General features: G+C 46.7%; 1 protein-coding gene across 3 annotated transcripts in view; it reads left to right on the top strand.

The window, feature by feature from the left end:
* The window catches only part of Vgll4 (vestigial like family member 4), a 108,286-nt gene that overhangs the window by 25,582 nt on the left and 58,367 nt on the right, over positions 1-24,337 (top strand). Inside the window, exon 1 of one of the 3 annotated variants that reach the window (XM_051155106.1) lies at positions 20,625-21,045. The exons of the other annotated variants lie outside the window; for them this stretch is intronic. Coding sequence (XP_051011063.1) covers positions 20,964-21,045 — 82 coding nt within the window. The 5' untranslated portion in view covers positions 20,625-20,963. Of the gene's footprint in view, positions 1-20,624; positions 21,046-24,337 lie in introns of those variants that run through there. 3 annotated transcript variants of the gene reach the window in all.

The raw sequence follows: 24,337 nt of genomic DNA, 5'->3' as shown, positions 1-24,337 counted from the left end.
ACTCTGAGGATGGGGCACACAGCAGTTACTGTGCACACATCTTTTCTTGGGGATATAAGCATGGAATCGGTCGTTCTCCCACAGTCCAGGCACCTGGGGATTCTGTTTACTGAGTCAGCTGTGAGGATGGAGAGGGGGCTGCAGATGGCGTAACCGGAGCAGCATCTAGTCTGGCATTCTGATACTCCTTGGACAGTTAGTGATGGGTGACAGATGTGTGCAAGGATGGGACGTGGTTGGCCGCTCAGCGTCTTCCAGCCGCTGGGCTGGTGTTTTGCTCACTTAGCACTTTCTCACTTCTGGGTGTGGACTGGCCGCGTGGTACCTGATGGCATCAGTAGTGCCGTGGGGTGGGTGGCGGGTGGAGTAGGGGTAAGGTGTGCTGGGGTCTGAAAATGGACTCTTAGAGCAGACGAGGATGTGAGGATTTCTTTAATTTTGGCAAGCAATGCTTACAGCTTGGTTTTGTAAGAAATGTCATTTATAAAAAAGGTAACTAAGAAACATTAAAAAAAAAAAAAAAAAAAACAAAGAGAAAAACAACAACAACAAAAAAACACCCCTCCAGTTGCTCTCAGAGAACATGAGGAAAAAGCAAGGGCAGAGAGACTGTCAGGCTGTGAGAAGAAGTGGAGAAGCACATTTTAAACTGTGATGTAGCTGTTTAGTTAGAGCTAAGATCAGTTTTCTCTTATGAGAGTTCTTTTGTGGGTGTCGTGGGGAGAAGGCACTTGTGGAGGTCAGAGGACAGTTTTCAGGGGTCCGTCCTCTGCTTCTACCTCACTGAGTTAGGGTCTTTGGCTTCTGCTGCCTAGCTGTGTGCTCCAGGCCCTGTGAGCTTCTGGCTGGTTCTCCTGTCTCCGCCTCCCATCTTTCCACAGGACTGCTGGGATTGCAGATGCGTGCTACTGCATGCCACTTTCTGCAGGACTCCCTGGAATTAAATTCTGTCATCTGGCTTGCACTCCGGGTGCTTTACTCACAGAGCCACTTTCCTGGCTATGTAGCCAAATGTTTAAATGTGTGTACTTGCTCATGTGCTATAGTTTGTCTGCTTCCGATTTTGAGCTTTTCCTACTATTGTGTGGTGGGGCATGCCTGCAATCTCAGCACATGGGAGGAGTTTGGAGGTAGGAAGATCAGGAGTTCAAGGGCAGCCTGGGCTATGGGAGACTGTCTCAAATATGAGTGAAACCCCACACAAGCCACAGGAATACTGTCATGAATATTACACGTAATATCTTTCTGTGGTTGTTAGGTTTTTCTTGTTTTTTTGCTTCCCCTTGGAGTTAGGGTCTTCTATAACCTAGGTTGGCCTCAAAATTACTATGTAGCCAAGGATGGCCTTGAACTCTTGATCCTCCTGCCTGAATCTCCCCTGTACTGGGATCACAGTCAGGTGCCACCACATCTGGCTTTGTTAAGGAGCTTTCAAAAAATTTTAATTTAATTTAATTTTTTTGTTTTTCGAGACAGGGTTTCTTTGTGTAGCCTTGGCTGCCCTAGACTCGCTCTATAGACCAGGCTAGCCTCGAACTCACAGCGATCCGCCTGCCTCTGTCTCCGGAGTGTGGGAATTAAAGGCGTGCGCCAGCACACTCGGCTCAAAAAATTTTTTAAAGTACATTTTTATATGTGTGTGTGTGTGAGTGTGTGTGCACGTGCGTGTGTGAATTCCATGTGATTGTTGGCACACCCATGTTGGCCAGAAGAGGGCCCTGGATCTCCTGGAGCTGGAGTTACAAGTGCCTATGAGCCGCAACATGGGTAAGTGTTTTCATCCGTTGAGCCATTTATCCAGCCTCCTGTGAGGGGGCTTAAGGGCAGTTTGCTTAGATATGTGGTAGAAATAACTTATCTTCAAGTAAAATATCAAGACCCCATGGCTGTGAAAATGCTGCTTTTGTGGGGTCTGTGTTTTAACTTGGTGTTATTACTAAGGTAAAGAAATACAGGTAAGCCGGGCGTGGTGGCGCATGCCTTTAATCCCAGCACTCAGGAGGCAGAGGCAGGTGATTCACTGTGAGTTTGAGGCCAGCCTGGTCTACAAAGGTAGTCCAGGACAGCCAAGGCTAACACAAAGAGACCCTGTCTCCAAAAACCAAAAACCAAAAACCAAAAAAAAAAAAAAAAAAAAAAAAAAAGAAATACAGGTAAAAGGCTGATGTGACAATTCAGGAAGTAAAATCACTTCCTGACAAGTGGGTTCCATCCCCCAGAGCCCACCTAAAGGTGCAAGGAGAGAACAGAGTCCACAGAGGTGTCCTCTGATCTCCCCACGTGCGCACCATAGCACCCATGGCTATACATATAACGAGCACATACATGCACAGTGATAATAGGTAAAACACTGTAGAAAGCAACACAAGCATCTTACCTGTGGTTGGACATACTGTGTTTGAGTGATGCTTGAAGAGACCTGTTTTGGAAAGCCTGGGACTTGATGACCACAAGTCACCCTTCCCTGGCCCTGGCCTGAGGTAACAGACCCCCACGTGGTGGCTGAGGATGGCTGCTCATTCTGTGATGTTACTCTGTGCTGTGGTGAAAGCCTTGTTGAAATACTTGTTTTGTGGCTGTCTTCTAAGTGATTGGAGATATTTTCCTATGGGAACTTTAAGCTGACTAGGACATTTAATATTCTGTTCCAGCAAAGCTTGCAATAATGGCATCTTTGTGTGCGTGTGTGGTGTGTACATGTGTGCTTATGTGTGTTCATATGCATGTGTGTGAGGAGGCCAGATGCTGATCAGGTATCTTTTTTGATCAATTTTCACTTTATTTACTGAGCCTAGATCTCACAGATTTGGCAACTGAAGCTAATCAGCCTGCCCCGGGGATCCCAGCCCCTTCTCCTGAGCATTGGAGTACAGGCAGGTCCCCACGCCCTCCTGGTCTTGCTGTGGGTGCAGGAGATCTGAACTTAGGCTCTCACGCTTGCACAGTGAACATTTAACTACTGACTGACCTCGCTAGCCTCAGAAGTTGCTTCTGATATGAAAACTGCATCTTGTGGTTATATCCAGGTCATTGAATTGAGAGCTTCATGTTGTTTATAAAAGGGTGTTAAAATGTTTGTGTTGTTGAGATGCCGATTTTTGAGGTGTCCTGTTCTAACCATGGCTGTATCCTGGTTGTACTTGGCAGAATTCCACGTCCTTTAGCATGTCTGCTGCTGCCTCCACCAGTGGCTCTGGTGAGGTAAGCCCTGCTTGTTGGAAGCGCATTTTTCTCAAGTGGAGTTTTCAATTTCCCTGGTCGTTAGGATGGTGCTACGTGCTGTCATGGCTTTGTTTCTGTCTTCTTTTTTTTTTTCCCCCCTCCAAGACAGGGTTTCTCTGTGTAGCCTTGACTGTCCTGGGCTTACTTTGTAGACCAGGCAGGACTCGAACTCACAGCGATCCGCCTACCTCTGTCTCCTTAGTGCGTGCGCCACCATGCCTGGCCTTTGCTGCAGCAAGAAGCGAGGGCCTGAACGCTCTCAGAGGGCCATACCTAACTGGAGGGAATAGAGAGGGGAGGAGGAAAGGACGGCTAGACATATCAGGTAAGAGCCGGCAGCAATGGTATTGGGCAGTTCCTACTAAGACGCCATGTTTGGTTTATACACCAGCTGGAGTTAGCTCCCCAATACCATGTCAGGTGACTCACAATTGTAACTCCAGCTCCTGGGGACCTGATGTGTCTCCCCCTCTTTCCCTGAATACACAATTACAAAATAAAAATAAATCTTAAAAACATAGAGAGGGTGGGGAACAAATGTAGTTTCACAAAAAGAAGGCATTAACCAGATCTGTTCGCTCCACTGCACCTCCTACTTCCACTCCCGCCTCTGCTCAGTTTTCTTACTAACATGTATTAATTGTACAGACTAGTTTTCATCAAACGTGCCCACAATGTGCTTTGATCAGGTTCTCCCCCTTTTAAAAGTTTTAAAAAATGATTTATTTATGCCTATGAGTGTTTTGCCTGCATGTATGTGTACCACATGTGTGTCCAGTGTCTAAGGGGGTTAGAAGAGGCTGTCAGATCCCCTGGCACTGGAGTTGCAGACAGTTGTGAACTGCCATGTGGGTGCTAGGAACAAAACCCGGGCCTTCTGCAGGAGCAACAAGTGCTCTTAACTGTTGAGTCTTCTCTCCAGCCCCACACTCCCTCTTTAATTATAAATAAATAATAAACAAATACACAATCTGGCAGTTACACAGAAGGACCCTGCTGAGATGGAGTCATGCAGAAACTTGCACGGTAAACTCAGAATTTGAAACTGGTGTGGGCGTTTGCAGGTCCGCACACCGAAGGGCACAACAGGAAGTGTCCTGAGAGTAATGGGCACCAACAGAGGGAAGAGCGCCTGGCACTTTGGGGTCTGCCGCCATCAGCACCATGTGGGCAACGCTTGGGGGCAAGCAGCAATCTGGGGAGATAAAACCCAGCGGGGTTACAGCGGCTTGTTTCGGATGTCACCAAAACACTGGTGGCATTGAAGGAGAATGGCCAGTCAGGTGTCATCTTCACTTTCCAGAGATGGAGAAGGGAGGTAATATGCCTAAGCCTACATCCTCACAGGACCCACCCAGGCTTCCCACCTCTAGCTTCGGGCCTGTGGGGCTGGCTGTCTTTGTGTTTTCAGTAGCTTCTTGTGGTTTTTATTGAGACAGAGTTTCTGTTTGCAGTCCAGGCTGTCTGTGCTTCTGCCCCCAGCTCTGGCTTCTCAGTCACACTTGCTGAGCAGTCAGCACTCACTCACCCAGTTGCTTGTCAGAAGACTGATTTAGTACAGGTGCTTCATTGATGAAGCTCTCCTTTTGGAAAACCGTGTTCCTCAGCCCTGCTCCACAAGCCTGCTAAGGTCTTGGACGGATGCCACCTTATTTATGAAATCCATACACAAAGTGGCCTTTCTCCCTTCCCTGCCGTTTAGGGTGTGTTTGTAGCTCTTATAACACAGGCTTTGAATTCTTTCTATTCAGACCCCATTAGCTTCTAGGCCACTGAGGTGGGAGGTTTTTTTTCTCGTTTGCAGTGCTGGGCGGAAATCCCTCTGTTGAGCTAAGCGTGGTGGCCTGTGCGGAGATGGTGTCTCTTTGTCCACTAATTCTGTGATGTCTTGCTTGCCATGCTTGGGGCCACCAAAATCAGCACACAGTACTAGAAACCATGAAAACTGTCTGTGCATTGAGTTTAGTACATTCTAGATTTTCGTGTACACCTTGATTCTGTACAGGGTGACTTTGTGACCAAGGCATACAGGGTCAGGTGTGCTTGCCGTGATCTTTCCCCAGCTACCCTTTTCTGTTTAATAGAAGAAAACGTAGGTGTTTGTCTGGCTTTTTGGGGGGGAGTGGTGGCTCTTTAAGACATTTTCATGTACATAACAGGCTGTTGCACGTTTCACAAGTGTACATTGGCCACTTTGCTCAAGCTCATTTTCCTGCTCAACATTAACTAAATTTGCATTCATGAGGGGCAATCTGAGGGTGTGAATTTTCTCTTTGATGAAGAGTCCTGGGCCACGTGCCAGGCCAATAAAGTGAAAGTTCTAGAATGAATTCCTGTGCTCTTGTTTTCTGTGGCCTTCCTGGCGAAGTAAACTGGCAGCTAGTTTTTGTTTTTATTTTTATTTTAATTAGTCATGATACTGAGAACAGGAATGCAGCTGTGATCTGCCAAGGGTGTGGAAGAGCGCTCTTGGCTCAGAGATGGGAGGGAAGTGGCTTATGTGTGTCAGCCTTCCCTGGGAGGACCCAGGGGTAGCTAGAAGCTGTTAGGTAGGGCTTTGGTGGCGGCTGTGTCGAAATTTGGTGGCTTGGTTACTGCTTTGGGGAAGGGATGCCCCTGAGCCTGCCCACACAGGCTGAACTTTCTTTTCTCCCTTACCTACCATGCGCTCTACTGAGAAGACGAAGAGGGAGTGGGAGGAAGCATTTGTTTGGTGTAATGTGAACTGGAAGCACTAGAGTTGGGGGTCATTGTTTTCTTAGGCAGTGGGCACCATGGGACTGTTATACAGGTCCCCAGTAGCGGGAAGCCTTGAATAACCATTTCAGACAGTGCTTGGTAGAGCCAGTCGCAAGTGATAGGGTCTTGCCTGAAGCTTGGGTTAGTGGAGTCCATTATGGCTCCTAGTCTCCCGGGCTGGCTTCATCCAGGCCCGTGTGCAACCAGCCATTTGTCCCAGGTAACCATGCCTCGCTCAGTGTGCTCCCCAGAGGAACACAGAACTCAGGGCTCGCTGTAAATCACTGTTGCAGAGCTCACCTACCAGGAAAGTGAGATGCAGCTTCTGTGTCTGTTGTGATCAACCCTCTCTTGGCCACTGTCTTCGTTTTTCTCTGTCTTGCTTTGTGGAAGGCAGAGCACTAATGTGCTCCTGTAGTAAAGAAACAATGTTACCCAGCAGAAGGTAACAGAGTTGCCAGCGTTGTGTGAAGAGACTATATGTGGGAGTGAGTGGGGGTGAGGGGAAAGAGGAGCCCCCAGAACTCTGGGGTTTAGACAGGTGCAGGTAGGAAGAAGTAGAGGGGAACCTGCTGTTCATACTGCATGCTGCAGGGAACCTTCAGAGAGGCGGTCTGGACCTTTTGTGGGACCTCATCAGGGGAGATGCACCCCTCCATTAATGCAGTCTATATAAGTGACATATGTGTGGTCCATGTGAGTTTTGAATATCTGTCAGCTTTTCAGAACGATAATATTAAAATTTTCTGAGCAATCCACCTGAGTGTTAAGGGGCCAGCGCCAGTTGAGGTTTAGAACTCCACCCCAGTGTAAGGAAAGCTGTTAAATGGTGGTGGCAGCACCCGTGACCTTTGTTCCCTCTCTTCCCCCAACCCGCTTCTTTTATGGCTGGTTCTGTTTGAAGTTCTTTGGGGGTAGGGTGGGGGAGAGCAGGCCTATCACCCTAACAGACTTGGCATCTTCTATGGAACATGAAGAAATCATCACGCAGGAAGAAGGACAGGACGGCAGGAGCCCTGGGTCTCAACTCTCCGGTTTGGCCCTAGACAGCCCTGCCTGATTCCAGGACAGAGCTCAGTCAAGAGCTTCATAGAGGCCAAGCAGCTGAGTGTCAGGGCTGGGCTGTGAGCCCAATCCTTTCTGACTGTCTAGGGCTCTTTTACCAGGAAGCCACTGCGCATTGAGATAGAAACGCAGGCTGGGTGCCACCTACAATGGCCTTTGCATCCTACCCCTGATCTTGCCTGCAGGAGCATGTTCCGGGCTCTGTCTTCTCTGTCTGCACCCTCATTGCTCTTTCTAGAGAGTCTGCTTCCCCCACCAGGGCTGCGGCTCATTGTGACCGGGCTGCGGGCCGTTGGAGCATGGGCTGCTTCTCCTTTTCAAAAACTGGTTAGAACCTCGGCTGGGGACTGCTTGCCTGGCATGCCCTAGGGTTTGGCCTCTCCATCATTTGGTGGTGGTGTGTTGTGGTGGTGGGGCCCAGGGGACATAGCGCCTTTCCAAGCCTATCACATGTGTCCTGTAGCTGTGAAATGATTTTAGACTTGTGGCTGGCTATGCGGTCCCTGTGGTAAGATCTTGCTCCCCTGTGCTGGGGAGACCAAGGTAACTTTTCAGACTCCACATATGAGGTCTGGGGTGAAGTCCTTCACTTCTGGACAGTTTGGCACCACCTGGGCTCTGTGTGACCCCTATAGGATTATGTTCTCACTGCAGGGCTTGGAGTCTGTGTCTGCCCTGTAAGACAGGAGGACTAGGGCATGCCCTATAGGAGCCCTGGTGGTAATGAGTGACTGGGGTTTGTATGGCTTATGCACCTCGTCTGTCTGATGCATCCCTCGTGAAGCCTGTTCAATCACTTTCCCTTTCTTTACACATTATGAACCTAAGGGAAAACTTTTTTTTTTAATGTCAAAAATAAGCCACAGAGTCATGATGTCTATTTTGACCGTATCTGCTCTTTAACTGTTTAAAGCATCAGGAGCTGTGTGGTGTACAAGCAGGCTCCTTTTCAGTGTCCTGGGCTCAATCAGAAATGCATGCATGGTACCTCTGGGGCCTGGTGGCCTCGCCCGCTCTCCTCTGTACCCAGATTAGACTTAGAAGTCCTCAATTCAGTTCATTCTCTCAGAAAATATCTGTTGACTGCCTAGTGGTGCCAGGTGTTGTTAGGTTGTGGGGAGGGGGCAGGGGAGGAGAGGGGCAATGCAATGTAAAGAAAGACAGGAGGTGTGAATGGGAGGCCGATGGTGCTCAAGGGGACCAGCTGTAAAGAGACACCCCCACTTAGTGCAGCCAGAGAAGATGTGAAATTCTTCACCAGCTGCCTGGACCAGATAGCCTCTGTCTGGGAGGGACTACTTTCTGAGGGGAGAGAGAGAGAGAGAGAGAGAGAGAGAGAGAGAGAGAGAGAGAGAGAGAGAGAGAGAGAGAGAGAGAGAGTGTTGTACCAGTCTCAGGTGCCTCTTAGCTAGAAAGCCTAAGAAGACACGCTGATGATATATATGCTTATGTGCCCTTCCACAGAAAGTAAAGGGATGCCGAAGGCTTAAGCAAACGGGAATGATGTGGTGTTGTGTCTTAGGTTGGCTCACAGTGCCCCCTAGCCAGAGTAAAGAGTACTGCACCAGTAAGACTGGTTAGCAGCTAGGGGCTGCCACCCTGTGGGTTGTGACCCCCTATTGTGGGGAGTGTGTGTGTGTATGTGTGTGTGTGTAATGACCTTTTCACAGGGGTTATCTAGTCCATCAGAAAACACAGATATTTACATTACTGTTCACCACCATAGCAAGATTACAGTTATGAAGTAGTAACAAAAATAAAGATATGGTTGGATCACCATACCATGAGGGGCTGTATTAAAGGGTTGAAGCACTGCACTAGGAGAAGCGGTTTTTTGTTTATTTGGTTTGGTTTTTCTTTTCCTTTCCTTTCTTATTTTTTAATTTTTTGAGACAGGATTTCTCTGTGTTGCCTTGGCTATCCTAGACTCACTTTGTAGATGTAGACCAGGCTGGCCTCAAACTCACAGAGATCTGCCTGCCTCTGCCTCCTGAGTGCTGGGATTAAAGGCGTATGCCTGGCTCTGCTTTTGCTTTTTTGTTTTTTTTTAGACAGGGTTTCTCTGTGTATGCTTGGCTGTCCCGGACTCACTTTGTAGACCACGCTGGCCTGGAACTCACAGTGATCCACCTACCTCTGCCTCCTGAGTGCTGGGATTAAAGGCTGCGCCACTACACCCAGCTAGAAGTGTCTTTAAACTCTGTGGTGTGTACTTGTAAGTCAGAACTTCATCTGTCTGGGGTTCCTTGGGCCTGGCTGTGGAGGTTGGGGCTGGACAGTGAATGGTTTGGAAGGCTCCTGGCTGGTTCCAGTGCACGGGATAAATACCTTTGTGCTTTAAGGAGGAGGATTTCAGTGTCGCCCAGGCTAGCCTAAAGCATCTGCTCTATCTTAGGCTCTTATGTGCTGGGATGACAGTCGTAGATTGCAGCACCCTATGCTAAAACTGTGTTTGTTTTGTGAGCCTGTGCGTGGTGTGAGGTCAGAGCACAGCTCGCTAGAGTTGGCTTTGTCCTACTGTGTGGGGTTCCAGGGATTGAACGCAGGTTGTCAGGCTTACCGGCTAGCACCTCTACTCACTGAGGTGCCTCCCAGGCCCCAAACTACCCCACTCTTGTGGATGGAATTCTGGCGGCCATGTTAATGTCCAAATAAACACAGCATAGGTAAAAACATTGGAGGAGTGTCTGTAAGGTGACACTGGAAAATCCATCTTGGAAGACCTGGGCGCCAGTTTGTGTTGTGAGAAGACTTAAACACCACTGGCCATTATTTGGATTAATGGTATTTTCAACAGAAATATTTAGTTCTGTTTCACAGTACTGAATACAGTTGACAGGATTTCTGGGGAATCTGATGCCCTCTTCTGGCCTCTGAGAGCACTGCATTTACATGGTACAGAGGTATACACTCTGGCACAAATGCATACACATTAAAAAAAAAATCTTAGAAAGAAAAAAGATCTGATCTCAGTTTTGACAGTACTGTTGAAAGGACTAAAATAGACACTGGACTGGGTGCACCTCAGGGTGCTTCCCTGGTGTGGATGAAGCTCTGCTTACAAACACCTTCATACTATGCAATAGGTCATCTCCATGCAAAGAAAAGTGATCTTTGCCTTCTAGCCCTCACTATAGGAGCAGTGACAACTCTGGGATAGCGGCAGTGATGCAAACCTGGAGTTGCATCTGACAGTTGTTCTTAGTGTAGTGAGAAAAACTCAGGAAGTGATCTGCTTACTTTTTGGCAGCAGCATGGCTACTACTTGTGTGTGTGTGTGTGTGTGTGTGTGTGTGTGTGTGTGTGTGTGTGTGTGTGTGTGTGTGTAGGCTGCCCAGTGCACTGTGGATTGTCAGCAGTTCCCCAGGCTTCATCCAGCCTGTGCTGGCAGCACCCCCAGTTAATAACAAGACGGGGGGGGGGGGGTGTCTGTCAAATGAACAGACATGGTTTTGATTTGTAGGTGGGAGAATGGCTGAGGGAAGCTGCCTCTGAAGTGCTGTCTAAGCCATGACGCTCGGAGGCCACAGGATGCTTAAAGGCCCTGGGCTCTCACATCAGCACTGGCAGTGAGCTTAGCCCTTCCCCCGCTGGCCCTCTGGGACATTAGCCCCACCCCGGACCTTGGGAAATGTTTCTTCTTGTGTTTTGCTGTACAAGTTAGTTCTGGTCAACCTTCCATGATACCTGTGGATAATTAGGATTTGTTACAGTGTGAATATCATAGTAGCGCTTCTCCAGTGAATGATCCTTGCATAGGATTTCAGGAGACCTGGACAACAAGCATCACTGTGATGAAACACCATGACCAAAGCAACTTGGGGAGCAGAGGGTTTATTCAGCTTATATTTCTAGGTAGCAGTCCATCACTGAGGGATTTCAGGGCAGGAACCTGGAGGCAGTAACCCTGCTTCACCAGAGACCTCTCTTTCTGGAGATGCTAATTGTTCTCCTTCCCACGGTGGGGTGGTGTGATGGTGGTGGTGGGGTAGTGGGATGGTGGGATGGTGGTGGTGGGGTAGTGGGGTGGTGGTGGTGGGGTAGTGGGGTGGTGGGATGGTGGTGGTGGGGTAGTGGGGTGGTGGGATGGTGGTGGTGGGGTAGTGGGATGGTGGGGCAGTGGTGGTGGGGTAGTGGGATGGTGGGGCGGTGGTGGGGTGGTGGTGGTGGTTGAGACAGGGCCGTCCTTTACAATCCACTCTGGACGGGAGCTCACAGCAATCCTCTTGGATCAGAGAGTCACACATGCTAGTATTACAGGCATTAGCCCTACCACACTTGGTCTTTTTTTTTTTTTTTTTTTTAAAGATTTATTTATTTATTATGTATACAATGCACATCAGATCACGTTATAGATGGTTGTGAGCCACCATGTGGTTGCTGGGAATTGAACTTATGACCTCTGGAAGAGCAGTCAGTGCTCTTAACCGCTGAGCCATCTCTCCAGCCCCACACTTGGTCTTTTTTTTTCTTTTTTTTTAATTAAAAATTTTTTTTCTAAAAATTAATTTATTCTTGTTACATCTCAATGGTTATCTCATCCCTTGTATCCTCCCATTCCTCCCTCCCTCCCATTTTCCCATTATTCCCCTCCCCTATGACTGTTCCTGAGGGGGATTACCTCCCCCTGTATATGCTCATAGGGTATCAAGTCTCTTCTTGGCAACCTGCTGTCCTTCCTCTGAGTGCCACCAGGTCTCCCCCTCCAGGGGACATGGTCAAATGTGAGGCACCAGAGTACGTGAGAAAGTCATACCCCACTCTCCACTCAACTGTGGAGAATGTTCTGACTGTTGGCTAGATCTGGGTAGGGGTTTAAAGTTTACCTCCTGTATTGTCCTTGGCTGGTGCCTTAGTTTGAGCGGGACCCCTGGGCCCAAATCTGCCTATCATAATGTTCTACTTGTGGGTTTCTAGGACCCTCTGGATCCTTCTACTTTGCTATTCTCCCATGCTTCTCTCCTTTAGAGTCCCAATAGGATGTCCTCCCCTCTGTCCCAGTTTCCTGGTAAGTGAAGGCTTTCGTGGGACACGCCCCTTGGGCTAGTATGCAGATATAAATGAGTATATACCATTTGAGTCTTTCTGCTTCTGGGTTAACTCACTCATTATGATCATTTCTAGCTCAATCCATTTGTCCACAAATTTCGGGAATTCCTTGTTTTTAATAGCTGAGTAGTATTCCATAGTGTATATGTACCACAGTTTCTTTATCCATTCTTCTACTGATGGACACTTAGGCTGTTTCCATGTTCTGGCTATTATGAATAAGGCTGCTATGAACATGGTTGAGCAAATGTTCTTGTTGTGTGCTGGAGCATCTTCTGGGTATATTCCAAGGAGTGGAATAGCTGGGTCTTGAGGAAGCCCTATTCCCAGTTTTCTGAGATAGCACCAGATAGATTTCCAAAGTGGCTGTACTAGTTTGTATTCCCACCAGCAATGGAGGAGTGTTCCTCTCTCCCCACATCCTCGCCAGCATGTGGTGTCACTTGAGTTTTTTATCTTAGCCATTCTGATGGGTGTAAGATGGAATCTCAGAGTTGTTTTGATTTGCATTTCCCTGATGACTAAGGAGGTTGAGCATTTCTTGAAGTGTTTCTCAGCCATTTGATATTCCTCTGTTGAGAATTTTCTGTTTAGTTCCAAGCCCCATTTCTCAATTGGGTTATTTGGTTTGGTGGTGTTTAATGTCTTGAGTTCTTTATATATTTTGGATATTAGACCTTTGTCAGATGTAGGGTTGGTGAAGATCTTTTCTCAGTCTGTAGGCTGTCGCTTTGTTCTCTTGACAGTGTCTCTTGCCTTACAGAAGCTTCTCAGCCTCATGAGGTCTCATTTATTAATGGTTGACATTAAGGCCTGGGCCGTTGGTGTTCTGTTCAGGAAGTTATCTCCTGTGCCAATATGTTCCAGGCTCTTCCCCACTTTTTCCTCTAAGTGACTTAGTGTCTCTGGTTTTATGTTGAGGTCTTTAATCCACTTTGATTTGAATTTTGTACAGGGTGACAATTTGAGTCCAGTTGCATTTTTTTACACATAGACCTCCAGTTAGACCAACACTATTTGTTGAAGATGCTATCCTTTTTCCATTGAATGGATTTGGCTTCTTTGTCAAAAATCAAGTGACCATATGTGTGTGGATTCATATCTGGGTCTTCGATTCGATTCTACTGATCAACCAGCCTGTTGCTGTGCCAGTTCCATGCTGTTTTAATTACTAATTGCTTTATAGTACAGTTTGAGATCAGGTATGGAGATTCCTCCGGAGCACCTTTTATTGTACAAGATTGTTTTAGCTATTCTGGGTTTTTTGTTTTTCCATATGAAGTTCAGAATTGAACTTTCAATGTCTTTAAAAAATTGTGTAGGTATTTTGATCAGGATTGCATTGAATCTGTAGATTGCTTTTGGTAGGATGGCCATTTTTACTATGTTAATTCTCCCAATCCACGAGCAAGGAAGATCATTCCATCTTCTCAGGTCATCTTCAATCTCTTTCTTCAGAGTTTTGAAATTTTTTTCAAACAAGTCCTTCACTTGCTTAGTTAGAGTAACTCCTAGATATTTTATATTGCTTGTGGCTAATGTGAAGGGTGTGGTTTTCTTAATTTCTTCCTCTGCAAGCTTGTCATTTGTGTATAGGAGGGCTACAGACTTTTTTGAGTTAATTTTGTATCCAGCCAATTTGCTGAAGGTGTTTATCAGCTGTAGGAGTTCTCTGGTGGAATTTTGAGGGTCACTTATGTACACTATCATATCATCTGCAAATAGGGATAATTTGACTTCCTCCTTTCCCATTTGGATACCCTTGATCTCCTTGTGTTGTCTTATTGCTCTGGCTAGAACTTCGAGTACTATATTGAAGAGATATGGAGAGAGTGGGCAGCCTTGCCTTGTTCCCGATTTTAGAGGAATTTCCTTGAGTATCTCACCATTTACTTTGATTTTGGCTATTGGCTTGCTGTATATAGCCTTTATTATGTTGGAAAGTGCCTTGTATCCCTGATCTCTCTAAAACTTTAAACATGAATGGGTGTTGGATTTTATCAAATGCTTTCTCTGCATCTAGAGAGATCACTTGGTCTTTTTTAATTATCTAAAAGGCTGGAGGGATGGGCTCAGTGGTGAAGAACACAGGTTTGCAGAGGCCTGGGCTTTGATTCCCAGCACCCACATGGTGCCTCAAAACCTTTGTAACTCCAGTTCTGGTGGCTTGATGCCCTCTGTTAGTGTCCGTGGACATTGCATGCACGTGGCGCACAGCAATACACATAGGCAAAATACGCAGATATGTAAAATAAACATAAAGCTAAAGGAGCTGGAGAGTTGGCTCAGTGGTTAAGAGCACTGGCTGCTCTTCCAGGTCCTGAGTGCGGTTCCCAGCAACGCATGGTGGCTCACAACCACCTGTGATGGAATCTGGCTCCCTCTTGTGGTGAGCATGAAGCAGAGCATTGATATACATAAAATAAATAAATAAGGCTTTAAAAAAAAAGATGAGCCACTTTTCTGCATGTGCACTTCAAGTTTACTTATGCCTTGAGTTCATCTTATAAAGCCTGCTTCCTGTTAGCCATGTGATATCAATAGAATTGGATCTTCATAGTATTTTTGTTTTAATTTTTGGGACATTTAATAAAGGTAAAGCTATTTCTTAAGAGGCACTTTCTGTGACTTGTCTAGATAAAAACAAGGACCTTTTGTGTTTGAGAGACAGTGGTGCATGCACACCAGGGACTTCGCTTTCTGACTCGCCGGTGTGATTTAACATTGGCCCCTAGAGGGAGATGTTGCATTGAAATTTAACATCTTGTTTGAAGGGCTGCTTCCCATTGTTTTCCAGATTGCACGAACGTGTGTTAAACCCCCTTCAGAGTGCACAAAATGACCCCGTGGTATTTAAAAGAACTTGAGTGTATTCCAAATTAGAACTGGTATTGTTTTGCAGAGGACAAAATCTAAGACATAGGTTAATGATGTATTTTGTGAACAATTTTGACAAAATACGTTTTTGAAAGTGTCACTTTGAGCAATTCTACTTTGCAGAAATAGTGGACATTTTAGGGTTTTTTTCATTGGAAAAAAGTGCGGTAGAAGGGATTTGATAATTCACATTTACCTTGTTGGTACTTGGGACCACCTGAAATTTGATTTGACTGCATCCTCCACGGCTCAGGTAAAGGTGATCCTGCCAAACTGGAGTTCAACCTCCAGAGGCCACAGAAAAGTGGAAGGAGAGACTGCGGAGCTGTCTTCTGACCCCCCCCCCCCCACACACACACACATCCCTCATCCCCGCCAGACAGAAACAGGGAGGGAGGCACGCTAATAAGAAATAAGAAACTTGATTCCTTCCCCTTCATCACCAACTTGGCTGAAAGACCTACTGTGTGCTGATTGGACTTTATTGATAGTCTGGCAGGTGAGAGCTATATAAAACTCCTGAGTCTTGCATTAGAGCTAAGTGCAGGATTGATCTCAAGTACAGTGGCCTGGACAGCTTAGTCCTCCCCTTGGTCATGGCCCCTAGAGGGGAGTTTCTACCAGATCTTCAACTTTGCATCCTAAATAAGTCAGTCTCAAATGTTTTTCCTTTATCATCAATGCAAGTGATTTGTTGTTTGTTTTGTTTTGTTTTTTTGAGACAAGGTTTCTCTGTGTAGCCCTGGCTGTCCTGGAATTTACTCTGTAGACCAGGCTGGCCTTAAATTCAGAGATCCGCCTGCCTCTGCTTCCGGAGTGCTAGCATTAAAGTGCACTGCCACCAGTGCCTGGCACAAGGTTTTAACTTACAACTCTTTGTAGCGCTGTGGTTGTGGCTGACATGCTGGAGGCCCTGGTCCTATCCTGGCCACCACAAAACCCAAGCAATACCTCCAACCCCATGGTTTCCTTCTCACAAGGGCTTTGTGGTGAATAAGATAGGCCGCGGATGGAAGTGTCCTGGCCAGTGCAGTGTCACAGATGGTTGTTCATAGTCTGCTGAGGAGTGGCCCCTCTACACAGCGGATATGAGCATTCTGGGTTCTCACACGTCCAACTATTCAGCTGATGCTGGACACCAGCTCATCTTCTTCATTTGCTAAGGTTCCCTCCCACCCCCCACATATCAGATTAGGCTGATTTTAATCGCATAAATGGTGGGGGAAAACCACCTTTAGACAGAAGCCATTGTGTCAACATTGAGCCATGTAAAATTCCAGAGAGAAGAGTTTGGCGGTGGGGACCTGATGGCTGAGTAGGCTTGTGTGTGTTCCTGGATTCTTCACAAAAGTTACTGTCAGGCTCTATGTTTCCTTTTCTGATCACTCCAGTAGAAACATTTGATTCTAGTAAGTGCCTGGAAAGAGCTGTCAGACCCCCTGGCTTCTCCTAAGCTGCACATGTGTTTTGCTGACATGGTCTAACTCAGTGGTCAGCCTTCTGGCTGGTACAGTGATTTAGTGGTTAGCCTGGGCTTGCTTCTCTGGTGATTGCACCATCTCTATTCCACTAGGAGGCTAGGCAGTAACCAACATTTCAGAGCTCCCATTGTGCGCTGCAGTGAGATTTATACCGACGAGATCTGGGGCTTGGTTTTCGTCTTTTCCACAGGTTGTCTACTTTGGTCATCTGATACCAACTGATAACTAGTATGTGACACAATCAGTGAATAGCAAGAACACACACACACACACACACACACACACACACACACACACACACACCACATAGACATTCGTGTCTGAGGTTCTGAATGTTTAGAGTTCCCTGTCTACTTTGCTTTTTAAAGACAGATCTTCAATCTTGGTGCTTTGAAGGGCTAATTAAATGCTTAGACTTTTACTGTCTTTGACTAAACTTAAAGGATACCCTGCAGTTGGGTGTGGTGGCCCATGGTTGTGGTCTTGGCATCAGCAATGCTGAGGCAGGAGGATCATGAGTTTAAGCCAGCCTTAAACTGGCTTATGAAATGAGACCCTGTCTTAAAACAAAAGCAAAACCAGTACTACTAATATGATACATAGGGGCTGAAGCGGTGGCACAGGGGTTAAAAGCATGTATGGCTCTTTTTCACTTCCCAGCACCCACACTGGGCAACCCATAACTGTCTGTACCTCCCGCTCCAGGGGGTCCAACAACCTCTTCTGTACTCGCACTCACGCGCATAGCCCCACACTCCGCACACATACACATAATTAAAAATAAAATAAATCTTAGAAAGTAACATATGTAGTCCCTTGATTATGTCTTTCCAGAGAACATTGTCTTCCTTTTAACTTTAAAATGGAGGACTTTCTCCTTCACCTTCGTTATATAAGGAAAATACTACTTGTGGGTTGATGTGAAGTGTGGAGAAATACGAAAGCGTTTAAAGGTGAGGCTGTCTGAACGGGAATGGCGCACACCTTTAACCCCTCCATCTGCTGAGCAGAGGCAGGTGGATCACTGTGAGTTTGAGGTTAGCCTGGTCTACATAGTGAGTTCCAGGATGGCCAGGGCTTTAAAGTGATAGTCTATTGTGGAGGGTGGGTGTGTGGGGGGGTGGGCGCATAAGGAATGCGTGTGTCTGTGTTTGCTATGCTTCCCGGTCACTCACATGGTTTGTGTGTGTCAGTGTGTGGTCATAAATCTACATGCATGATTTGGTAAGTATGTTTCAGGTCAGTGTCTTTGTTTTCAGTTGTTCTGGGGCATGATGCAGTGTAGCAGGTGCTGGGGCCCTTCCATGTTCTTACAGGTAGTGTGGTCACGGCACCACCAGCACCCACAGCTCTAGCTTTGGTTAATTTTCTTACTCCAGAGCCTCCCAGTCGCAGTGTGAAGCTAAGGGTGGTAATTGGTGTTTGAGCACCTGCTGAGCATGTGTGAGGACCTGGGTTGGATCCACAGGAAAGGGTAAGGCGGGCATGCTGCTGGGAATGCTGAGGCAGGAGGATGGCTTGAGCCGCTGCCGCCAGCAGCAGCAGCAGCAGCAGCTAGAACCAACTTCCTAACTAGACTTGACAGTCATTCCTACTGAGGGCTTACATGTGATCAGCCTATGAGATTGGACATGTTTGGCACTGGTGTTTTAGTGGAGGAATTGATCTGAACTGCAGTCAGGACCAGCATGGTGAGATGAAGGCAGGGCCATGCAGCACGCTCATGGAAGAGGGAGAGGTTGTCCTTCAGTTAGATGCTTTAAAGGTTATTTTATTATTTATTCTCGTGTGTGTGCACCAGTGTGTACGAGGCATGTGTGGATGTCAGAAGACAACTTTTGTGAGTCAGTTCTCTGTCCATGATGGGCTCCAAGAATTGAACTCAGGTGGTCAGGCATTTACCCAAGCCAACCAACACAAGGATGACATCAGCTAATTTCTCTGTCTCTCTTTGCTTTTTTCTTTTTCTTTTTCTTTTCTTTTCTTTTTTCTTTTTCTTTCTTTTTTTTTTTTTTTGGAGATAGTGTTTCTCTGTGTAGCCTTGACTGTCCTGGACTCGCATTGTAGACCAGGCTGGCCTTGAACTCACAGGGATCTGCCTGCCTCTGCCTCCTGAGTGCTGGGATTAAAGGCGTGCGTCACCATGACCCGGCTCTCTTTGCCTTTTTAATGATCCTGAAGCTCAGGTTTACTGGGCAGTAAGCTTAGTGATTCCCCAGCTCTCTCCTTGCTCCCCAAGGCTGGGGTTATAGCACATGCATTGTACTTGCTTTCCATGTGGGTTTTAATGATTGTGTAGCAGACACACTAATGACTGTGCCATCTCCCCAGCCCCTGCCATCATACTACTACTACTAATAATAATAATAAAATAATAATGAAGAGCCAGGCAGAGTGGTACAGGCCTGTAATCCCAGCACTTGGGAGGCAGAGGCAGGTGGATCTCTGTGAGTTTGAGGCCAGCCTGTTTTATAGAGAGAGTTCCAGGACAGCCAAGGCTACACAGAGAAACCCTGTCTCTAAAAACAAACAAAAAGGTAAAGTAATAATAAAAAAAAATACATTTATTTATTTATTCAGTGTTTGTGGGTGTAGCCTGCCATGGTGCATGTAGAAGTCAGAGGTCAAGTTTTGGGGGATTGAGCCAGGTGTTCCTTTCTGTAATTAACACTGAGTCATGGAAGAATGGGTACTAAGTATTTTGTACATATCTGTATTGTTTCAATCATGAGCTTAAATTGTTTTGTTTTTTAAACTCCATCTTTTTTTCTTTCTTTTTTTCTTTTTTTTTTTTTTTTTTGAGACAAGGTTTCTCTCTGAAGCTTTAACTGTCCTAGACTCACTTTGTAAGACCAGGCTGGCCTGGAACTCACAGAGATCCGTTTGCCTCTGCCTCCCCATGCTGAAATTCTTCATCTTAAAATCAGTGAATGCAATGAAGTTTTTTCTGGAGGTGTGATGGAGCTGACTTGGTAGTCCACATAGGCCTTGAGACTTGTGGCAGTCTCTCGGCCTCAGTTTCTGCACTGCAGTAGAGTCCCTTACGGCAGGTTCTTTTCCTTTCTTAGATGAAGCTGAAGTTTGGTGCTGCTCTGTATTCGAACTTGGGGCATTTTGAAACTTTCCATGATTGGTCACAACCTCTCTCCAGATGGCTTTGGAAAGGAGCTGACTTTACAAATGTAGTTTATGTATATGGATGTTTTGTCAGCATGTATGTCTGTGCACCATGTGCATGCAATGCCCATGGAGGCCAGAGGAGGGCATCAGGTCTCCTGGACCTGGAGTTACAGGTGCTTGTGAGTGCTCGGTATTGAGCTAAGGTACTCTGCAAAAGCAGTCAGTGCTCTTAGCCACCTAGCCACTTCTCCAGCCTGCTCCTTTGCCGTGTGTGTGTGTGTGTGTGTGTGTGTGTGTGTGTGTGTGTGTGTGTGTGTATGTGTGTGTGTGTGTGTGTGTGTGTGTGCGCGGCGCGCGCATCTGCATGCATGCGCACATGCGTGTATGTAGTCTGTAGGCGACTCACTTAGTCTTCCTGCCTCAGTTTCCTCCTCTGTAGAAAGATTTGTCTTGGTGCCTTGTCCATCTGTAACATTGACTTTGAACCTGTGAACACTCACTGTGTCCCTGGACAGAAAAAAACCATCTTACAAAGAAACAAAGAAACCTTGTATTAAGCAGAGCACACTCTAGTGGAAGCCCTGGATTCCCAGCGCCAGGAATGAAGTCACCCGAAAGTTAAATTCCTTGTAGTTTGCTTCCACGGCAGAATTAAAAAAACAAAGCAAAACAAAAAAAACAAAAAACAAAAACAAGACACCTTTGTGCTTCGCTCCCCCTTCCCCCTCCCGCCCCGCTAAACTAAACAAAACAACCAAAAACTTGCTGGGTTTTCTTTCTCTGTTTCTAGTGGCCTTTTGCTTCTGTGAGGAAAGACTCCTCACTCCCAGCGCCTCACTGTCCCCTCCTCTTTCTGCTTCCTGCTAACTCTGCCTGCGCCTGGAGTCTGATCCTGTGCCGAGGTTCCAGTGAGCATGCTCGAGCCCCCCCCCCCCCCCAACCCCAAACAGAGGAAGCTGGTTTACATAGGAGTCATACCGAGCATAGCCAGCATGTCAGTGCAGTCAGCTTGAGCGGGCTGTGAGGGAGCGTGCCTTTGTCCTAAGAAATGTGCTTTGTGTTTTTTTTCTTTTTTTTTTTTTTTACTGCTCTCTTTTTAAACCCCCAAGACAGGCTTTTGAAGACGTATGAAATTATTTTTTAAAGCCGAATAGAAGACACAATCAGACACTGCCTTCCAATAAGCCCTTGATGGGTTTTGTTTGAGTCTGATTTTTTTGTGTGTGTGATCTTTTTTTTTTTTTTAAAAAAAAACCCTTTTCCATACTTTGTTGTGATCTTGTGAGGCTGGGCCTCTATTTTCCTGAAGTTTTAGGAGAGCCTGGAGCTACTCAGCTAAGACTGAAGTTTGAAACTTTCTCTTGGGGGTGGAAGCAAAGATCTGCTTTTCTTTGCTAGCCAGACAGATAAATGCTGTTTATGAAGATGGACCTGTTGAACTACCAGTACTTGGACAAGGTGAACAACAATATCGGCGTTCTGTGCTACGAAGGTAGATGTTCTAGAATGTACTTCTCTTTTGCATTTGTAATGGCCACTCCTCCTTTGGAGGGGGACTCCGACTTGCTTCTCAACATCTTTATTTTCTTTCTTGGGATGGTGGAGTGCTTTGGGGTGGGGGGGGGAGAGAGACTGAAAGAGAGAGAGACTGAGAGAGAGAGAGGTAGACACAGAGGGAGAGACTGAGAAAGACAGAGAGAGAGAGAGAGAAAGAGAGAGAGAGCGAGAAACTGAGAGAGACACAGAGAGAGAGACAGACACAGAGAGAGAGAGACTGAGAGACTGACTGAGAGATTGTACACCATTTCAGGACAGTTTGCTGGTGCCTGGCAAGGAGGGTGGCAGCAGGAGAGGGCTGGAAAGGACACTTTGTTAAAAGTTTGCTTCAGCGCACTAGCCAGATCTGGCAAGATTGTTACATTTTCTCTTTTGATTTTGTTGACATTTTATGTACAGTGAGGAACTTACAGAAACAAGGAAAAGTTAAACATGTGGGTGTTAGAGCAGAGGGGAGGGGCTTTGAGACTATTTTTAAACATATCACCCTGTACACTATTCTGTGTGTGCTCTTGCTTGGATTTCATGTGCTGGAGGAACAACAGCAAAAAGCTACCATAAGTTTTTGTTTTCCCGGGGCCATTGTCTTAGACATTGGAGGTTTTTTTTTTTCCCCTGGGGTTTGTGGGGCCGACAAGGCCTGGTGTCAGGGAGCCCAGGCCGGCTCTTTGTCTGCCGCTCCATTTCCTGTGCCGAGAGCTGACAGTGAGACAGGCTCCCTCCAACCCCGGCCCGGGACAGTTACACAAGCAGCCAGAAGGCTGAAGAAATTAGAAAATGCCCCCACCCCTAGGTTCTCCTTGCCCACCACCGCCCCTTCCCCTTCCCCTGTAGTATTTTAAGCTGCTCTGGAGTAGGGAAGACGAGAAAACTCCAATTCCATCTTTTGGAATTTTTACCTACGTGCGATTTGAGACCAGGGTAATGGGGCTGAGCTGTGGGACTGGACAGGCAGGGAGAGAGTGGGGGCTGCCTGTAAAAGCACGTAGGAATCAGGGCACATCTTGCTGTGGGCAGCCGCCTCTGTGCTTTCTGCCTTAGTACGCTGAGCGGTTTGCTTGCTCTTTCGTGACCAGAACTTAAAAGGGGCACAGAGCCCTGTGCTCATGTAAAAGTTTCAGATCTGTTTCTTTAACAGTTGAAAACATAACCCTTTCTCTTCGAAGCTTGTGATAATAATTAAGTCTATGGAAAGCATCTCATATTTAAAGGAGTTTTGTTGCTTTGCTTTTAAAAAGTAAGATATCACTTTACTTTGACAAGTTTCTTCTACATGTAAGGAGTGTCTTGGCTTCTAAACGCCCCCCCCCCCCCAATCACAAAGGCCGGATTCTCTAGAAGTCACTAGAAATCGCTTCTGGTATTTTTTGTATTGTCTTAAACAAAAACAAAAACAAAAAAACCGCATCCTATCCCCAACTAAAGCTTAAAAATATTTAGTAGGATTTCTTTGTCAACAAGTAATCTGATAATTAAAAAACAAACCAGAGTGCCTGGCTGGCCTGGGTGAGGGGCACAGAGAACCGTGGTTCCTTCCCTGTGTCCTGGGAGGAAGTTGGGCAGCTCCCCCAGGTGGGTGTGTGGTTCGGCGGAAAGTGCAGACGCCAGCAGTTAGCTGTCTTGCTTCCTTCACTGTTTGGAAGAACAGACTTAGACTCTTAGAGCAGTGGATGTGTGGGATCATAGGCTATCGTCTGTTTAGTTTAAACATCTGCTCCTGTTTTCCTTATTATGAAAGGTAATATTATTCTAACACCAAAATAAATACACAGGAAATGAAGAAAAGGGAAGCAAAGCCCGAGTGGCCCTCAGAGTCAGTTGTTTACGTCCTCTGGTTTCCTCACTGTAAACACCACACACATCTGGTCTCAACTGCCAGGGCCTTGTGAGGGACGGACACAGATCATTCAGGGGATTTGCTTCTGTAAAAAGTCAGAACACAGTTAAACCCAGGGGGAGGGGGTGCACCGAGGAGGCAGAGGCAGGTGGATCTCTGTGGGTTCCAGGGCAGTCTGCTCTACAGAGTAAGTTCCAGAACAGCCAGACACCATCTCTCAGATAAATAAACAAACAAAAAGAGTGTTGCTACAGTTGAAATGAGGTGTGCTGTTGTGGTTTCAGTTGAACATACTAGCCCCCCAGTGTTTCCAGGGCAGCCATGAGGAACATGAGTGGATGGGGTAGGTGGCACTGGATTTCATCCGGGCACAGGCCCACCTCCTGCCTGCTAACAACCCTGTCAGCTTTAGAAGTGAAGGTGCAGGTGGGGAGCTTCGCTTGCACAGGTTGGTGCTACTACCACAGCCTTGGTTGTGTCAGATGAACTGTTCTCACCTCAGCAGCTCCCAGGAAGATGGCTCAGCCACTTACCCTGCAGCGTGCAAGGGCTCCTGAGCCTTACTTTTGAATCTCTGGGTTGCCCTCCCTCTTTGAGGTCTTGGGCCAGAACCCACATTAATTTTGCTAAGTCCACCTTCTCCCCCAAGCCCCACTATAGCCCAAACCTGCTTTTGTTTTTTGCTTTTTTTTTTGTTTTGTTTTGTTTTTGTTTTTCGAGACAGGGTTTCTCTGTGTAGCCCTGGACTCACTTTGTAGACCAGGCTGGCCTTGAACTCAGAGATCTGCCTGCCTCTGCCTCCTGAATGCTGGGATTAAAGTCATGCACCACCGTGCTTGGCTTCCAAACCAGTTCTTTATGGCTGAAGTTTCTCCCTGTGTGGTAACCCCATCCTGGCCCACCCTCCATTTCTAAGGAGGATTGAAAGGCCAATCAAGGAAAACAAATAGTTCAATGGAGGTTTGGAGAGCCTGAGATGTTGAAACAGAAAATTCATCTAACCTTTGAGAACCAGTTTCTGCCCTAAAGACAAAGGTCTCGTAGATTTGCTTGTGTTGGTGAATAGGCCCAGGAACCTCGTGGCCCTTTGCTACCACGGCCAATAGCTAACTACTGCATCCTTCCTTGATCTTCTGATTGGTCCCATTGTATCTACAGAAAGTTCACATTTACCTCTGTCTCCATAAAAAGACATAGGTCAACCCCAGCCAGCCCTCCCTTACCTTTCCCCTTTGAACGGCTGAGCACACCCTACTGGGCTCCTGCCTTGGTGACTGGCACAACCCCATCGGATAGCTCATGGCCCACTAGGGCTCCAGAAAGTGGTTTATGAGACTGAACTCACAACAACAGAGAAAAAGTCTGCAGGCCTTCCCCCGGGCTTGTGGCC

This window comes from Acomys russatus, chromosome 13, assembly GCF_903995435.1.
Source record: "Acomys russatus chromosome 13, mAcoRus1.1, whole genome shotgun sequence".
Classification (NCBI taxonomy): Eukaryota; Metazoa; Chordata; class Mammalia; order Rodentia; family Muridae; genus Acomys; species Acomys russatus.
The sequence above is the reverse complement of the archived record's forward strand: the minus strand, read 5'-3'. Positions and strand labels throughout refer to the sequence as shown.